Here is a 19,258-nt window from a genome sequence, read left to right as displayed (position 1 = left end):
GCAAAAGTACAATGCGAGTTGGATCTGGACCAACGTACAATGTAACCGGAACTGTGCCAATCGGTTCTGCTTCCGAGGCCGGGCGATGGAGTCGGCGATCTGATGGTTTTCATGCCTCTCTGCTGCCGGGTCAACTGAAGGCCAGTCAGACGACGCGAAATAACTTTCCATAGTCTAGGATATATCAAAAAGTCCCGTGCAAGTTTCTGCTAGCCTGAAGAGTTTCTGATCTTTTGTAGTGGAAGGCAACTCATCGAGCAGCTGCACGCAGCACGGCATTCTGAAGAGAGGGGCTTGCAATCCGTGCCACCTGTAGATCCTGCAGCCTTACGGCACAGCCCAGACCACTCGGCCTCATATTGCTCGAGGAGGGCGTGCTCCTGTGGCATTGGCGCTAGAGGAACACAACAGTCTGAAATTAGCCCATTAAAAGTTAGAACTACACCGCAATTCAGCAGGCTATTCCTAGCCCGGGGAATCCGACTTCCCGGGTCGACACGAGCCGGGGGCGTCTGAATCGATGCAGTGCAAATGTGGATGTAGTACCATCATCTCCTACAACCGAACCGTCCCGTTGTCTTCCATCACCACGATTCGACCACTCAAAGTCCAAAATCTCTCATCTTCCATACTTCATCCAAGCAATCCCCGCCCCCCAAAAAAAGATGCCCGCCCAGATGAGGTTCGTCAACGCCCCCTTAACCCACCTCCTCGTCGCCATCTCCTCCCTCGCTTTCCACCCACCACCCAGCCCCGTCGCGTTGGCATGAGGAAACGGTTCGTTCGGAATCTCCTTTCCCAAAAACTTGCAAAGCGGCTCCCAGCCGTCGTCAATAGACCACTCAAGCAGTCTCTCGGGAGGCACCATACCACGGATCATATCGCAATGTTCTGTCGTCATCAGCTTGCGTCTCAATCTCACCAACCATCTCCAACTTGCACCAGTTCCGCAGTCTAGACATCGCGCGAGAACCAGAAAGAAAGAATGGGAAAGGAAGAGACTCACCTCGGTAAATCCACTTCCCATTCCTCTTTATAGCCCCTGCCATATCCCCATCCGGCGCCCGAAAAAACAACGCCCACAAAAACCGCTCATAAACATGCCACGCCCAAAACGCCTCTCGATCTAATAGACTCGCCACCCAAAAGCTCCAGCTCTCATTTACATGCACCAGCGTCTTTACTGCGCTCTCATGCCACTTATCCAGGTCCCGCCTTATATTTAACACCACCTTGGCTTCGGGATACGCCCTTACCAGCTCCGGCGCAAAACAGCTCGCCGCCGCGTCCGTGACCGCCACGCAGTGTCCGATTAGCTCGTCAAACTCCTCCGCCGAGATAGTCACGTCCCCGGAGTTCGGTCTCGGATTATCCGCCCCAAACCATTTCTTACGGGCAAGCTTGACCCAGCCCGGCGCCGGGATGGGAGGGTCCTCGTAGACAATGTCCCAGCCGTGGTAGGTGTGCTCGTAGCCCAGCATGAGGAGCGCTTGCTGGAGAGATTCCGTGCCGGAGCGGGGTGGCCCGACGCAGAGGACTTGCATCGGCTTCGTGCGCTTGCGAGATAGGTAAGGCGGGAGGGCGTAGACATGGTTCTCGAGGATGGACCACCACCAGGCGTTCATACTTGAAAGAGGGGTGAACATTTTGGCAATGTCTTCAACGTTGCGATACCTTCTTCGTGATGGGTCGGCAGTCTCTCCCGACCGGCTTCGACCTCTTCTGGAGCAACGGTCCCAAAGGCCTGAACACCCACGAAACTACTAGCAGCGTCCGGTATTTGCTGCTACAGTCAAAAAGATAGGATGATGCAAGGAGACACAACCGCGCGTGCATGCCTGCCTGGCCGAATTAGACCACAAGAGAAGGGTGATGTTAATAGTAACCAACAAAAAGCTACTACCAAACGATTCTCGCAATCGTGAATGCGTACGAGGAAAAACAATCACGGGGAATGACGTTTTTGAAACGAGCAAAAGAAGCATTTGGAGACGGTGTCGTCAAAGCGTTTGGGGTTTTGCCGCCCCCTTCGTAACTCCTAGATTATATAATGTGTGAAACAACGGCGGTTTGCACAAATCACCTCCGTAATCGCTAAATCCACTAGTTGAATAAACAACATTCGATACATCAGATCGCGTTCGAATTTTCAATCTATCTTAGAAGTATTTTTTTTCAAACCAAGTGCATCAAGCCTGACGCCCTTTTATTTCCTGCCTTCCCAATGAACATAAGCATGAATTGATCCCTGGGCACAGTTGTAAGGGTCGGATATCTTTCGGCAATCTTTGGCTGGCTTAAACGGCCTGACCATGTCCACCGGCGTCCCTCCCACGTCACCGGACAAGACACATCCCCATTTGTAAAAATATCCAAAGACAGCTCAATTGGCGCAGTACTTGAAGAGGTCAGTGTGCCACTCGCACTGACCAAGCGACACTCATAATCTGACCCAGCATCCTCTTTAGCAACCTCGATTGACTCAACTTTCAAAACTGGTTTGACGGTGAATGGCGTTGAAGAGTCAGGCTGGATCAGGGATATTTCATCTGAAGGCAACGGTGGAGCCAATGGCGGACTATCTCGTCGTTGTGTGAGAGACTCGTAGGCAAAAGCATACGCAAGCAAGTCCGAATCTTGGTAAGCCCTGCCACAAAAGGAAATGCCCACTGGCATTCTCTTCTGCTCAAGAGTTCCCATTGGGACCGTGATACACGGAATTCCGAGGTGTTTCAGGGCTCGCCCACCATTAGCATACTTGACACCGTCTCGCAGCGCGTGAAGCATCGAGTCATAGTTCTCATCAGCATCTGCCAGGGCAACATCACCATGAGTCGGAAAGACCACAGCGTGGTAGTCGTGCTCATCCATCCAGCCTTCAAAGTCTTTCTGTCGCATTGTTTCAAGGGCCAGAAGCGCCTCTCGACAGCCAGGTAGATCGGTAAGGCCGCCTCGGCGTCTACGCACAACCTCGAACATGTCCTCGTAGCGAACGTGATTCTGCGTCTCGGTGAACTGAGTTGGATCGTCCATGGGAGCAACGTGGGGGTGGATTTTGCTTGGATCGGCGGCTATGAGACTCGGGTATTTTTCGTCTCCGTTGGTGCGCAGGAACTCGTCCCAGCTAAAGGCGATCAGATGACAACGCTCCAGGGTGGCCCATTCTTTTGTCAGCCCGGGTACATTTACGCTCTGGCCAGGAAAGTCCTGTCTTGAATATTTTTCAAGCAGAGGAAAGTCCGTCTCGACAATGACGGCTCCCAACGATTCCAGGTCAGATCGGGCACGATCCCAGAGTGACCTTACTCCTGCTGAGCACTCATGCAATGGAGCAATGCTCGGTTTTCCGATGAAGCATCTGGGCACGGCGATACGTTTCCCTCTGAGCGCATCGGGATTTGCCAACGCGTGGTAATCTTTGGGCCGTATGTGTGAAGCCAGCGGGAGACGTAACCATTCTTGTGAGCGCCAAAAGTCCTGTTCCACCCCCTTGGGATCGTCCGCAACTACTACATTTAGGACATCAAACAAATCTCCCATCGACTTTGTGTGGGGGACAACCAGATCGCAGGTCGGGTAGAGCGGCCATTGTCCTCTGATTGGGATCATGCTACGCGACGAAGTGTAAGCAACAAGCGCGTTGTTGGATGCTGGAGAGCGACCGGACGAGACTGATTCGCCTGCAAAACCGAACGAAGCGAGATTAGCTGCTGTAGCGACTCCGCAGCCATTCGAGGAGCCGGATGCATAAGCTGTGCTCATATAGGTGGGATTATAAGGGCTTTCGGATCTCCCGTACAGCCCACGTTGACTGCCACCATCGGCCATGGGAGGCATATTTGTCTTTCCTAAGACTATCCCGCCGGCGGCACGCAGTAACGCCACGATCGTTGCATCTGATGACGAGATGAGGTCCGCAAAGGCGGGGGATCCAGCTGCCACTGTGAGACCCTTGACTCGGAAACTGTCCTTGACGGTAAAAGGGATGCCTTCTAATGGCCGTGGTTTGTTTCCGAGCGCGCGGTAATCGTCGGACGCCTGTGCTTCCTCAAAAACGCGTGGATTGAGAACAACGACAGAGTTAAGCCGGGGACCACGGCAGTCATATCGACCGATTCGACGTAAATAGAGGGAAACAAGCTCAACGCTAGATATTGCTCTCATCGTCAGGGCCTTCTGAAGATCAGCGATGCTGGCCTCCACCAGATTGAGTTTTGCTGAGGTCGCCATGTTTTATTCAGGCGAAAGGGGGGGGGGGGGGTTCTGAGTGGTAAAAGAGAATCTCAAATTGCAGGAAATAGTAATTGATGAACAGAATATAGGAGACCTTCAAAGGGTTATGTTGCTCATCTTTATATAGATATGGTAGAATGTGTACACTCATGTGCGAACCGATTCTCTATCATGGTGGTCCATTTCCAGTCTATAGTGTGCGATAAGTAGAGCCGGCTCGACCTTCCTTCCCAGTTTGGGGTGCCCTTGCTGTAGGGCTATAGGCACGGCAGAGCGGAAGGTCGAGCCGAAACCCGGTGTCGATTGGGTGACGAAACGTGTGTCCCTGTCATGGTCCTCGTCAAAAGAAATTCATGAATCAAATACAGTGAATTGTGTTCGAAAATGAAATTTGATAAAACGAGATGACCGTCCTTCAACTCCTGGATTCAAGAAACGCCGCTTGCAAACGCATCTCTCTTCCAGGACGAAACCTATAGAGATGAAATATCCTCGAAAGCTCACAGTGTCTGAGTGCCCTAGATATGTGGCTACGAAGACAATGAATATGATTTGTCGGAATCGCTATGACTCCGGACTCCAAAGCTTGCTCTTCTGTACACCAAACACCAGGGCAACAGTCGCCTAAGAGGACTCATTGCGGGATATTCGGACTTGAGCACAGACGGGGTGCTCTTCATTATTTTCGCCTCATTGTTGGCCGCGACTGACTACTTGATCATGGTGCACCACAATGAAACAACCAACGAAAGGCCTTTGGCAGCGACACGACGGACGTCAAACTTGAATTCGACTCAGCGTTTAACCCCAGCCTGGACATCATCAATCAAGTTTGCTTTGAGACCAAACATTGAATACATATCAATCGCGGTTCATCACAATCGGCAGAAGAACAAATTCCGGTCGGTGGGAGTGTCGTAGATGAATTGGTTGCAGAACAGGTTTTATTTCGCAAAAGCCAGTCTCCCCACAAACAACCACGGAGAGAAAAAGGTACCTCGACATGGTCAGGTGCCTAATCGAACAGGAGGGCTTTCTGGAGTGCATTCAGCCATAGTAGGGTAGCTTACCATGAGTGATAAAGAAGAAGCCTGTTTGTGGGACCACTGCCTTCAATCGTTGGGTTTCGCAGAGGCACAGCACTTATGTCCGTCCTGTGCATTACTTGGAAATGCCAGGCACTTAATTTTGTTTAACCTATGGTAGAGCCCACAACCGAAAGACTTGAAGGCAGCTTGAAAGCTATATGACTAGCCCTACGGATTGATATCCTCGTGGTAGTAGGGATCAGGACTTCTGTCTTGTAGGAAGTCCTGAAGTCCTTCCCACCTCCGGGCAGGTTGACCCTGGCGTCACTAAAAGCCCCATCTCCTTGAGAACACTCAATTAAAACTCCTCATCCTTCACAAGCTTATCGTGCTTGATTGGAAGGGCCATGACAATCGTTCCTGAAGTGGGTCTGGTCCAAAAACGGACCGAGCTATGGCTTGTGACAAACTGCCCCAGGTTGCTACAATTCTTCATAGCCAGGGCAAGATCTCTCTCTAGTAGATCTGGCCTGACTGTGTCGGAGAGAGTGTATGCAGCAACTTGAAATATTGTTCTCAAACAATGATATCTTTGCATTACCATTTGAAGATGGAACGTCGTGCCGAATAGTCATGGGTATACTTGACCAGGGCTACGCGAGGTATTGATCCCTGACGCTAAGCCACCTGCGGCACGCTGGAGGCTCGACATTCCATTCCCTCCACACTTGTGGCAGTCTCCACTTCTTAAGCTGCCTACGCTAGTCGTCGTGTCAAGCACACGAGATTTTCATGTGTGCCATATTAGATCCTCTACGAAAACTGTCCGGATTGATTGTCAGACACCCCTGGATACGAATACTCCCAGACCAATTGTCAGACCTATGAAGACGAGAGCGCGCGGTTGCTGGACTTGCCAGATCCGGCACCGCAAATGTGATCTGAGAGCCCCGCTTTGCAAAGAATGCATCGACAGGCGCATTCCATGCCACGGTTACGGGCCGAAGCCTGCGTGGATGAATGGTGGCTCGCCAGAAGAACAAGAACGGTCACGCATCAAGATTGCGGTCAAGGAGAACTTTCGCCGCGTAAGAAGGTTACAGGCTCGAGCTCGCCCCGACGACAATTTGCAATCTGAGGGGCCACATCAAGTGCCGGTCTCGGATACTCCTCGCGATGGACCGTCGGAACGACCTCACACAAGTACAATCGATCTCTCGGCCCCCGTGCCAAAGGGTGTAGAGTCCGAGCAGCAGAATTCATCCAACTGTGCCGTTACAGACAATGTAACGTGCCGGCTCGGCCGCACCGAGACAGCCAGGCTTAGTCCTGAAGAGGCTCTCTTGCTGATGCACTATCTGGACAGGGTGTTTCCTTGGCAGTTTCCGTACCATTTATCCCACTCTCGCTTGGGCAATCGTGGCTGGCTTCTAACGTTGTTGATGGGGCATGGGCCTCTGTACCACGCTACTCTGAGCCTTGCTGCACTTCACAAAAGTGCATCATGCGGCGAATCTGGGGAGAAATTTTCTGTGAACCAAAAAGCAGTTGACCATCATTCCAGAGCCTTGCAAGAACTCTGTGGATTTCTAAGGGAACAATGCGCCTACAAGCTCCTTGAAGATGATTTTAAACTGATGGAGTTTCTAGCGTGCAGCTTATTCTTGATTAGCTTTGAGGTCAGTAGGACTTCTTTCGATTATACATGATGCACATCTAAGTTTGATGTCGACAGGTCCTGAGGGGCGGTGGGCATGACTGGCAGCCACATTTAAGCGCGGTCACATCCGTCATAGGCTCAAGGACTCCTACAGACGTTTTCAACGATAGCGGCTGTGTATCAGATGCACTTCATGTCCGCCAGGGCCTAGAGTTCCTGGTGGTAAACGTGCTCTGGTTTGACATCCTCGCCTGCATTTCCACTGGCAGAGCGCCGCAGCTGCCATACAAGTGCTGGCTCGGCGTTGACGGACTAGACACAGCAAATCTTATGGGCTGCCAGAGTTGGATTCTCGCTGTGATTGGCGACATAGCTTCATTGAAACAATGGAAAGACGAAAGTAGGAGCAAAGGTTCATTGAGCGTGCGGGAATTAGCAAGCAGGGCTCACGAGATGGAAGTGTATTTGGAGAACGGTATAAAGCGCATAGACGCAACGACCGAGGTAAAGGAACCATGGCTCCATTAGAAATCTGCCACTGACCAAGCGTTCTCCCGTCAGGTCATGGAATCGAATCCGCAGGTTCGCTGGGTGTCGCGAGTCTTTGCTCTTGCTGCCCTGGTGTTGCTCCACATCGTCGTATCGGGGCCAATTCCGACCTTGCCAGAGATCGAGGATGCCGTAGCTAGGGGCATCACAGCGATTCAGAGCGGCCCTTGCTCGTCGAGGGGTTTAGTGTGGGCAATATGTGTGATTGGTAGTATGTCCAGCGGTGGCGCTCAGTCCTTCTTCGAGGACCTACTCACTGAACTGGTACGTGACTCGGGCAGATTTGGCAACAGCGCAGCAGTGCTGAAAATATTGAGGAAGTGTTGGAGCAAACAGAAAACGAGCTCTATAGATTGCGCAGCTGCCATGTCAGAACTAAACATGTGTGCGCTTTTGATTTGAGGAGAGACACCCGCGGCATATCACGGTGAAGTTCAATCTAGGCATAGCAATCAATTTAGGCTCAATTTCGGAGCCCGGGTACTTTACTGTTGCTTCAAATGTATCCTGAAAGCTTATAAAAATTACAAAACACAGTAATGAAATGAACTATGTGCACGTTGCGCTGAAATCACATATCTACAGAGGAATTCCCAGCCGGTATAAGAAGAGAGCTTTGAACTGGTCGTGGAAGAAAAGCGATGTATGACGACAATGATATTCTCAAGCACAAGCTTATGACCAAGACGATACACGCTAGAATCATTAGAAAAAATCTCCATAGTCCCGCGGGGTCTTGAGTAAATACGCACCAATCATTCATGATGCAAAAGTTGAGCCCGATGTAATGAGTGCGCCGCTTATGGAGAGGGATAAGAGGCTGCCACGGATAATAGGAATAGACCTTTGGTTCGAGCTTGCTGGCTCAGCTGCGGGATTATCAGCACCTGGAGCAGGAGAACGGAAACAAACAAACGAAGTACCGCTACCGCTGAAGTCGCCATTAGCCCAGCAGATACATACGAGGATACAGAGCTTTTGAATAAAGAACGGTCTTCTGAGTATCGATAGTATCAATTACTGATAGGATGCCGTCAGTATCTATTCCGTAATCAAATCGAAAAGCGAACAAGAAAAAACAATCCTAAAAAGGCTCTCACTCAAGGACATTATTGAATCATTAATTCATGTGAAGTGTTCGCAAACACGGGTTGCAGAAGTCCATGGATAACTGGTCAAGCAAATCTTTGTACCTTTGTTTCCTGGCTTATCAAAAGTTGTGAGCCTCGTCCAGGGACTATCATTTCAAAGAGAGTTACTGCAAATAGGTTCCTGGTAATGTACCGTATAACTTATATTGATCCTAAACACCGACTTTGAAAGCTATTCATAACCCTGCAGGAACCACTTTCACCGTGCTCAACGATAGGCAGGCCGCCGTCGTTGCATATTGTAATAATTCTCATACCTCCGCATTCTCTCGATCCTGTCCTGCCTGGCAACGACATACCACGCGTGCAGCAGGCCGGGCAGCCACCCCAGAAGAGTGAGAAGTATGTTGAGGCAGAAGTGTGCTCCGCATCCTCTGGCGATCAAGACTGCAGCCGGCGGGAGGAAGACGGCGAGTACGAAGAGGATGATGCTTGACTGTTGCCTTTCTTAGCCTCATTGGAGTTCCCCCAACCGCTGGTTCTAATAGATGTCTAGTCGCTGGAAGAAGGGCCTTAGAGGCAGGAGCTTGAGAGGGGTACTCACGGCGGTGAGACTCATTCTATCGGCGCCAATCGTAATTTCACATCGATACTTTTCTGGGGAACTAGCTTCGGAAAAAGCTGCATCGGCGCAAGACGACCTTGGTTTGCTCTTGTGTCGGCTCTCGTAGAAACAACACTGCCGTGATTCGGAGTCGGAATGGAAACGACAGTGTAAGAAAAGGGAAGAAAATCGGTAAAGTTATGTTTTTAGGTTAACTAGGGGCCCAGGAAGCAGATTCGCCCAATGTACCGGAACTATGGAAGCATATTCCTTGACTGCCATCAATGCCGATCTCACCCACAACACGCGATATTCGATCGCATGACCAATTCGAGCTTGCGTAAGCAGGAAAGCTTTTCAGTGCTGAATGCGTCTTGTTGATTCGATGCCTGGATAACCCGGCCCTGAGAACGTCTTGGAGGGCTGCTACCTCTATCTCTCCTTCCCACTAGTGGTTTCGCAATGAAATATTCATGCGGATTCGTCGGGTATTGAACCAAGGTGCAATGACATCATACCCATAATATTCAAACACAGTTTGTTCATAGACCTGAAAATTTTCCAGTCCCTTGATGCCCGTACACCATAAGTTTCGGCTTGTCTGGAGTGAGGTGTGCAATGTACCAGGCAAAGGCGTCGCGAGATTACGCATGCCTGCAACTTTAAGAGCGGAGGGATCTCGTTTGATCACATTTCATTATCTTCTCAGTTGGAACTTCGCTGAACTTCAACGCAGGGTGCTCCACGAGCACTGAAACATATATATTCAGTAGAGATACCGCACGTTGAGAAACCAATTCTTGTCATCACAATGAAAGAAGTGCATCAACTTTTCATTTTATCGTTCATGACGATCTTGTTCTTCCATTTAATACAACGAAGCTCCACCCTTCATTCATTCAATTGGGTTTTCTCAAAAATGTGGTTCAAAAGCGCGATCCACGAGCCCCCTTCCCTGGTGCTAACCTCCATCCGCACCTGACTGCCGGGCGACAACTCACATCTTCCACGATCTTGAGTAAACATTATCGCCTATGCCAACAGCCACGAACTCCAATGCTCATTTCATAGATGACCCATATGGCTTTGTTGTTTCTTTAATCTTACTACCAGGGGGAAGGAGTGTTGTTTGGTTGGTCGCAAAGTACCAGCAGAACCCTACATGCCACCACGGTGTAACAGACAAAGCCCTCATTTATTGCAAAGGATAGATAAATTGAATTCTTGTCGGCATTACGTACGTCGATCGAACAATCAATCTGAGGCTTTCTTCGTTGAGTCATTCCAGTCCAGATTGGCAATGCCAGGCTTCTTTGACATTTTGGATCGTTTTGTAACAGAGTCCAGAATACATCTTCAAATATGGTCACAGGGCGCGGGAATCTGTTTCTTGTGCTTGTTTTTATCTTCTGTACAGTCGTCTTCATGGGTAACATCTCCACTAGCTTAGAATTATCCTTTTTCCCGCCGCCAAGTATACGCTCACAGTATAGCACAAGACGGCCAGGACTGAGGCAGCGGCCGTGGCTACTGAGCTGCCAGGTTTGTGAGTGACTGAACTTCTGTTCTTTCTGCGAAAGGACTCATGGCGGTCGGGAGACGGACAGTCTACCTTGTCCTCGACCAATTGCAGCCTGTTGCCTGTGGACCTGGCGGCACTGATGTGCGCACAAAGCGTTCATTCATAGGGATAGCAACTCGAATTATTGCTGTTGCATTTCTCAACCTTGGTCCAAGCTATGGACAGTCAATCCAAACAGCGAAATGCAAGCAGCTACCCATCGTTAATTCGAGACTCAATATACTGGCACATTCGAACGACGAGACTCGAGTTAACTTTCGACGAATACGTCATTTGTATCTAGATCTCCAAGTGCAACAAGAATTGGTGCTTCATTGAAACCCAACAGTCTTTCTGTCCCCCCCATATTCTCGCTTGTGAAAGTGTCCTAAATCTCAATACTGGACTTTGCACGTCGGACTGAGAAGTTTGTAAAGCGGCTCCCCAGCAACAATAGCATCTGACAGAGATCATAAGCCACAAATGCTAGCTACTACCATTTGGTTGGCCTCATACCCATTTGGGTCTATATTTAATGGGCAGAATCCAGCTAAACTAGTCTCTATAGCTCACTACTCAGCCAAGGACTATCTCTTTCCAAACTGGGCCCGGGGCCATACTATCTTTGAACTCGACGGCATCTATGAAACCAATGCCTCGCCGTTCAGCCATCCCGTGGACCCACTCAATGAGCATGACGGCATACATCTCTTTACGTGAACTGATCTCTAACGACTCCAAATCGTCGTTTGAAGGTATTGTTTTGCTCAGTAAGATGAACTCCGCATCACGAGGGGCTGGGTATTCGTTGAGACCGTCCAAGGTGACTGTGCCAACAAGATAGCCATTGACATTTCCCGAGTCACATTTGCCAGGATTGATGATAGATGCTTTGCCCTTGACGTAGTCCACGCTGTCCAGCTCGAAGAAGACGGCCAAAGTAGAAAACAGCAGTAGGGAGAAGGTTGGGCGGGGGTGCAGCATGGCCCTCCTCTCCGAGGGACCCCCCAGATTCATCTGAACACCTGGAAGAAGCCCGAAATCCGGTTGTTTCTGGGTGGCAATGTCGTCCGTTGCCACAATCCCTGTCAGCTGCCTGTCGAATTTGGGAGACGTCGGCCGACGTTCAATCGGGAAGATTTCGCCTGTCGCTGGGTCTCGAACGTACCACTTGATCCACCCATCAAAGAAATAAACTCCTTCCATGAATTCTAACTCTCCTTTCCATCCTAGCCATGAGTAGCTTGGGAAATCAGAACGTCGAGAAAGGGGATGAAATTTCCGTCGGAATAACATCATGTTTTCAAGCGCCAGTGTCGGCATTCCCGAAATAATATTCCACCGTTGGTTTTCTGAGATGCGGCGTATGATTCCAGACATTGCACGGAAAGCATCATCTTGTCTTGTTAGAACTCGGCAGCTGTAGTCTCTGACTAATTGCTTGTAGTTTCGAAAAGGCTCTAACATGCGCAACAAATTGTAGGGCAGTCGCCGGAGCGATACAGCACAATCTTCGGACAGGGTCATGCGGGGGCAATGGAAGAAGATCCTATCATCGACAAAGTAAAGTTTGCGCTTTGAGAGCATTTCTTCTTGTAGACTGTGGGTATAGGTTCAGCACATGCAAGTCAATGTTGAAAGTCACGGTGTACACTCACGTCCAGCCTCTGGTGGCATAGCACGAGTCTCCAAGTAGAGTGTCAACCTCAGGCAAAACGCCTAGACGTACTCCTGGAGCAACTTCAACATACGGCGGCGCGAGACGCGTACCAACTCTGAAGCCAGGCAGACCGTACCCAGCATCATAACCAGAAGCCGCAACCATGGTGAAGACGGACATCTCATCTAAGCCCATCAATTAAAAAGGTGCTTAACGATCTCACAACCCATGATCCAGCTACTTTAGAGATTTCTGAAAGAAATATTTTGTCATAAAATCGCTGACTTACAGATCAAGTCCATCGCGTAAGTTCCTGCCTCAAGGTCTTCGGCATCGTTTTGCACTATGCACAGTGCGTCCACCCAGAGGTACCGCTCGCCGCATGCCCTGGTCAAATCAATAGCGTCCCAGATCGTGTTTGGAAGCTCCAAGTCCCAAAGTATTCCAGGAGTGCGCATCCGCTGCTGGTTCATTGTTGTGAGACGCAGAGTAGCCGCCGCGCCCCAGACATAACTCAAGGCCACGTACTTCACGACTTCCCTGAGCTCCACGATACACTTTTTCTGGACGTCAACAAACCGCATGAGCTCCAACCCGCGATAGAAGTCTCTGATAGGGCCGGTGATGCCGGTGTGAACGTTGCATTCCGGCCCGTGGAGTCTCTCGCATTCCGCGATCCATCTTGCGATTTTAGACGGTTCAAGATGGGCCGGTGCCGGGCGGATCATACAAGCAGGGGACGTAAGTGAATTTTCTTTTGATGGGCTGTTGCAGTTCTCTTCAACAAAGCAGATGTAAATGTCATCTCTGTCGTTAACCCTGAAGACGCCCTTGGAGCTTGGGCCCTCGTGACTCCACGTAAGTTGTAAGGGAGTATCGGCCTTTAATGCATGCCATCCTGTGGTCCTTTTGATGTCTCGCACCGCTGTGGCCGTGATCTTGCAGAATGGACAGTCACTGCTCAGCACCCTTTCTGCTTTTCCCAGTGCGAAGACAGCTTTCCCGCCTACGGCGAGCTCCGTCTTCCGGCTCCTGTCCAGAGGCACAGGCCGCGAGCTTCCGAGTTTGGATCTTGGTCTAGCCTCTTTTCGGAGCCATTCTAGAGTGTCGACATTGAGGGGTATGGAACGGCAAAATGAGCAAAGTGAGATGCTTCCCGACATGATCGTGCCGATTTCACGGCTTAATGATACGGCGACGAGGGAGTGTGTTGGCCGGGTTCTTTTGACACGGCCACTTTGATCTAGTCAGTGAGGTTTGGCTAATTTCCATTATGTGATGTAGAATGTGGGATGCAAGATGAGCTGAAAAATCCCACTGTCATGACGCCCGGCAATGTGACTCCACTGCGGCAGACATGTCAGCATAGCCTAGAAAACACTGTGTTGGTTGGCTAAATGCACTGACAGCATCTTCTGGCGCCGCCCAGCGTCGTTTGCTTCTGAGAAAATGCTGACGGCATCGTTCACATTCTCGGAAGCGGAGAATGCTTAGATGAGGTACCTAGATGCAGCTGATACGGTTCTCTCGACCCTATTTGTAAAACGTCCCTATCGGCTACCACCGTTTTTCACCGCTGACATCAAACCAGATGCTGTATTCCCTAAAATAAATAGCGTGGAATATGAAATTCATCGTAGCAACCGTTGTTTGAGCTAGGAAGGTACAAAGGCGGGATGAAGAATTGAATTGAAAGCTAGCTAACTAACCCTTTATGACTTTGTTTTCTGGCTGGTCAATAGCTCTAAACTTCCTCAAATTCGCTTCCTCTGTCCGGCACTCGAGCAGCACCTCTCTGTGCAAAGAAACGTACCAACGAGACCTAACGGAAGTGATGTCACGTCAGTGACACCATCCTCATCTTCACACTCTACTTCTAGCCCCTGAATCCAATCTAAGCTGGTACCTTTTCAAGTTCATCCTTAGCCAAGCGCATGTCCAGCTGCCTCCTCTCCTCTTCATTCATGGCTGACATATCGATGGCCACATCATCTCCAAATTTCTTTCCAATTTCCTCCAGTGTTAGCCCTTTTGTCTCTGGATATAAAAAGTGCATTATGGTCGCCCCAATAAGAGGCAGCACGATGAATATAATGTAGTATCTCCAGCCGATAGTGGTGAAGGCGACAGGTGCGCACATGGTGTAGATGAGTGACATGCAAAATAGCGCAGATATGCTAAAACCGGCGCCTTGGGTGCGAATAGAAGTAGGAAAGAGCTCGCTGGCATATACGTAGGAAGTGGCGTCCATGGAGCCAGCGAAGAAGGTGACAACTGTTATACGAAATCGTCAATACCATCGCGGGCCAGAGAACAAGACACAGGTACTCACAAAGATATAAAAAGAATACGCCAAACCCGTTTCCGATTTTATTATCCGTGTTCCCATACCTCGCCAAACATGCTGTGAAACCAGCGATGGAGATGGCACCGCCAATCTATTCATTGTCAAGTCTGATTGCAGCAGACGGAATAATGTGAAATTCATACCTGCCCTATGACCATGGTAGAAACCCGCCCAAACTTGTCAAGCCACAAGGAGTTCATGTAATTCATGAACGCGGCCCAGCTATCCCAGACTGCATATAATAGGAGAGGCAGAGAGCCATAGAGACCCAGACCATTATACAAGAGGACCTGGTAGTTGTTAATGACCAGGCAGCCAGTAGACTGCACAAGAGCACTATGAATAGGTAATTAGCCCAGTCTTCTCTATCGATAACGTCCCTGTATGACTTACAGCGTGAGGAACCCGAATAAAAGGCGTTTCCGGCACGATTTTCTCTGGAACAATAAGATCCATCCTTTCAGCCAACCTTGTCTCCATCCATCTGCTCGCTCAAGCTCAAGTTGCTGGCGGATCTGGTAGAATTCTTCCCGTGCCAGAATATCATCCTGTCCACCAGGCAGGCGGTGCAGGTCGCGCAGAACTTGGAGCCCTTCCTCGTACCGATCTTTGGCCATGAGATATCGTGGAGACTCGGGGAGCCAGAATGACCCGATGAGCAAGCAAAGAGGTGGAACAACCTGTAGCGCGAGACACAAACGCCATTGTGCGTCCGGCGACGACAGGTAGAAACATCCAAACCCCGTCCATCCAGCCAGAGCCTTGGAGAATACATCAGCGGGTTACACGTAGGAGGACCGCTGGCGAGCGAAGCGTTCAAGAAGAAATATTCACTCACATATCCAACGCAAAGTATGAAACCGTGTGTTCCCACCATGCGCCCTCTCAGATGAGCTGGGGAGATTTCGCTCTGGTAGAGCGGTGTGATGACATTGACCATGCCCACGCCCACTCCCATAAGGAATCGTCCGACGAGAAACATTGCTATGTGTACCGACGCAGCCTGGATGATGCCCGCGATGGCGCACAACACCGATGTCACCTGTATTGCCACCTTGCGTCCAAAGGCATCGCCCATCCAAGTCATGAAGATGCAGCCCAGGAGTCCACCAGCTGCAAATATACCATTCGTGGCACCCGTGATGCGGGAGCTTTCGGCGGCGTTGGGGCCGTACAGATCGATTCCAAAGTACTTGAAGAACGAATTGAGCCCCAGCACGGCTCCAATGATTGCCGAGTTGTAGCCATACGTCAATGAGCCAAAGGTGACCAGGAAAACTATGAGAAAGTTGTACCGGTTGGCCGTAGCCTTTTGGACAGACATTGTTGAATGTGGCCTCTATCACAAGGCGAGAATAACGGGAATGGAGACATTGGCTCACATTAGGCCGTGTTTCACACTTGTACCAACGGGTTTTGATTTCGCCGGTCACCCTGCGTCGGAATCTGAACATAGTTGATGTAACCTCGCACTTCGAATCCGACGCACACCTACACATTTGTGTTACATCTCCGCCCCGCAGACTGGGTATGTCAGCACTAATATCGAGTGCCATGGGGAAGCTGGTCGGCAAATGCCACCCCTCGCGGACACGCGATATTAAGCTGCGTTCGAACACGAATGAAATGTTGACATGCCCGTTTGGTAAGCTCAATTCCGGCTGAACCTGCCCTGCAATGATAACAATCATGCGGTTGAGTTCCAGGACAACAGCAGCTGCTCTGAACACGTCAAATGAAGTTAAGTTGACGCTACCGTCTATCAAGCGGGGAGCAGCTCGAAGGGCTGCAGGGCACCTGGGCCCGAAGTAGATAAAGGCCTGGTGGGCTGTGTGCGCCTATATGGGCATTTACCTTCCCGACGGTAGGTTGCACTATGCAACTATACGGACACTTAATCACTCTCTAGTACAAAAAGAACGTAAAGCGTCCTTCGGCTAGCATTTTCATTGTCACTAGTCTATATGTCAATGAAGCGCGCCATCCAAGTGTTAGTGATCTGCTTCGCCTCATCAACGAGACCCATGTCTAGGAGCAGCTGAACAGTTCCCCTAAGAGCACTTTCGAGAGCACTAAAAGTCCAAGTATGCGTGAAAGTAGCCGCTTCACCAATGAATATAGTGTTGAACTGAGTTTGATAGAAAGCAGGAAGGTAGAGATCTTGCTGTGAGAAGATCTGCATTGTAAAAGCACCGGCATGATGTTGGTCCTGCTCCCAGCAGTGCCGTGCGTAATTGCCTGTCCAGTTCTCTTCAACGACATCGCCGTGGACTTGAGTGAGCGCCCGTTTAATGTAGGCAAGGTGCTCCTGCTCCGACATAGCACACGCGACAGTGGCCTCGTAATCGGAGAGGTAAGAAGCCAGTAACGTGCCGGGACCGGTAGCGTTCAAGTCCCAGGAGGGGTAGCAAACCTGGCCAAGTTGTGGTTTGGTGAGACGGGTGCAACCGCCAAGGATAGGCCGCTCGAGGTGCTCCCAAAATCGAGTCTTAAACTGAACAGCCACTTTAACAGCATTGCCGAACAGGGTTCGATCGATGGCACGTTTCAAAAGGCTCGAGTATGGGGGCATGTCCCAAAACTTCATCAAGTTGAGTGGGACACTGTTGAGTACATAGTCAAAGTTCTCGATGCTTTCAGAGGTCTCGAAGGGATCGGCCCCGGTTGGTTTCCAGGAGACAGAAAGACTCTTATTGTCCTCATTGTAGCGCAAACCGTTGACTTTAGCACCATACTGGATTCTGTCCTTCATCAAAGGCTCGAAGGCAGCAGGAAGCCTGCTGAGACCGCCCTGGACAGTAACCCACTTGCTAGCGAGAAAGTAGACAGTTTCGTATTCCCACATAGGCCAATAAATATGGGACGGTGTAACCTCATCAGTGGTATTCAGGTCGGTCTTGATCACATCTCGGAGGTAGGAGACCTCGGAGTAATCGAACATACCATCATCCTTAGCTTGCTTGTAGGCAGCGAAGATGTTACTGGCATACATGCGGATACGTTTCGTGTCGAGGCCCTTGAACTTATCCAGAGCAGCGATGGCCTCCGATGCAGCGGTGGCGTTGTGGTAGACGGTGGGGTTGTAGTAGGCAGGGTCGGTTGCCACCTCAGTCTTTCCAGGAAAGGTCCCATCAGGACGTCGAAACGGAGTATCGACGGGCGTGTTGGGAGAGTTCTGAATCCAATTCCAGAACTTGACTTGGACTGCTTCGTTTCCGGTGTTGAGCTCGTTGAGAACGTCGGCCAGTTGGAAAATGATGCGCTGATCATTGAATGGGAATGTCTCGTTTGTCTCGGAGTCCGTGATCTCGACCGGGAAACGCATTGGCCCAAGCTCGTGATACTGACCTTCCTCGGGGGAACTACCGTTCAGGTAGACCGTCCTAAAGCGACCACCAAGACGCTCGGAAGACTCCAATATCTTCCAATTATGTATTCCAACGGAGTCTAATAGTAACTATCAAAGCAAGGGTTAGTCCATAAGAGCAGACATCAAATGGGGAAAGGGTACATAACAAAGACTTACAGATGACATCAATCCAGACATACCAGCGCCGAGGATACCAAATGACTTGTTCTTTGCCGCTGCTACAAAGGCTCCGTCAGGTTCCTTCTGCTGCAAATAGGCCACACCATCGAACCACATGCTGTCGTCTCCTGCGACCTCCATAAACGACTTCTTCACGCTTCGTCGAGCCATGAGTTTGGCAACCGGTATTTTCTCAGACTGTCCAACGAGTTCACCATCAAGAAAAGCGCGGAGGCAACCCCCGGAAGCGTCGGTGGGGGTCAACCAGACGAACTTGTTTGGGCGCCTGCCCTCGTGGTCGATGTGACGCGCAGCTAGGGGGTGGTTGCCGACGTGAGTTACGCCGATGCGCTGCTTCGCATCCGAGACGACAACAGCCTCGTGACATGTTTCATAGGTGATCGCAAGCTCACCATTGACCACGCCATCATACTCAACAACGATGTTCTGGGCGCTTCCTGGGCTGATCTGCGAAGGTGAGAGAAAGGTCACTGAGGGCTGGTACAGCGGCTTCGCCTCTGAGAAAGAATGCAAGCCTCCAAGCATGGGCAACAGGCCGAGTGAGTAATGCATAGCTGATTCTACTGAGTGATAAATCTCTGACTGGAAGAGCTAAGCGTGTCTCGGATTAAGAATCTGGACATCCTACATGGAGCAGGCTTTCTTATAGAAGCGTCCATGGCCCGCTTGCAGTGTTTTCAGCACTTGGCTCGGCGTTGGGACTTTTTACATCTTCTAGCCTCATTCTTATGTTAGGAGGACCGATATCGCTTATCCTGATCTTGGCCATTGCCAGGAAGCCTATTAATTCTGTCAATGTGGGTCATCGTTACGACTACCCGAGCATTAATCAAGATTATCAGATAGGGTGATCACAAATTTCACCCGAACAGTATCGATTGAGTTTTAGTTCTTCCTTCTGTTGGCGAAGCAGATCATCGATCGTTCGGGTCCCGGTCCGTATAATGGATGTAACTGCAGTCAAGGGACTCTGAA

General features: G+C 50.2%; 4 protein-coding genes across 4 annotated transcripts; 1 reads left to right on the top strand and 3 right to left on the bottom strand.

Annotated features, from left to right (window-relative positions):
- Positions 1–2,175: 2,175 nt before the first annotated feature.
- J7T55_008058 (glu asp-trna amidotransferase subunit a) lies at positions 2,176–4,230 on the bottom strand (the record flags this gene model as incomplete). Its single annotated transcript, XM_053131213.1, has 1 exon — positions 2,176–4,230. One exon carries the CDS (start codon positions 4,228–4,230, stop codon positions 2,176–2,178), a length of 2,055 nt encoding a protein of 684 aa, XP_052990892.1.
- A 1,915-nt stretch (positions 4,231–6,145) lies between these two features.
- On the top strand, positions 6,146–8,452 carry J7T55_008057 (uncharacterized protein; the record flags this gene model as incomplete). Its single annotated transcript, XM_053131212.1, has 4 exons — positions 6,146–6,628; positions 6,997–7,425; positions 7,483–7,734; positions 8,195–8,452. The coding sequence occupies 4 exons, from the start codon at positions 6,146–6,148 to the stop codon at positions 8,450–8,452; spliced, it is 1,422 nt and encodes a 473-aa protein (XP_052990891.1).
- A 2,850-nt stretch (positions 8,453–11,302) lies between these two features.
- J7T55_008056 (general substrate transporter) lies at positions 11,303–16,057 on the bottom strand (the record flags this gene model as incomplete). The annotated part of the gene is made up of 10 exons (XM_053131211.1): positions 11,303–12,326; positions 12,385–12,571; positions 12,676–13,622; positions 13,794–13,858; positions 14,200–14,208; positions 14,293–14,660; positions 14,719–14,824; positions 14,877–15,069; positions 15,127–15,494; positions 15,572–16,057. The coding sequence occupies 10 exons, from the start codon at positions 16,055–16,057 to the stop codon at positions 11,303–11,305; spliced, it is 3,753 nt and encodes a 1,250-aa protein (XP_052990890.1).
- A 636-nt stretch (positions 16,058–16,693) lies between these two features.
- Positions 16,694–18,835, bottom strand: J7T55_008055 (L-amino-acid oxidase; the record flags this gene model as incomplete). Its single annotated transcript, XM_053131210.1, has 2 exons — positions 16,694–18,190; positions 18,260–18,835. The coding sequence occupies 2 exons, from the start codon at positions 18,833–18,835 to the stop codon at positions 16,694–16,696; spliced, it is 2,073 nt and encodes a 690-aa protein (XP_052990889.1).
- Between the last annotated feature and the right edge of the window lie 423 nt (positions 18,836–19,258).

Source organism: Diaporthe amygdali (genome assembly GCF_026229845.1).
Source record: "Diaporthe amygdali strain CAA958 chromosome Unknown NODE_25_length_736740_cov_64_583793, whole genome shotgun sequence".
NCBI lineage: Eukaryota > Fungi > Ascomycota > Sordariomycetes > Diaporthales > Diaporthaceae > Diaporthe > Diaporthe amygdali.
Note: the sequence above shows the minus strand (reverse complement) of the source record. Positions and strands in the feature narration are given on the sequence as shown.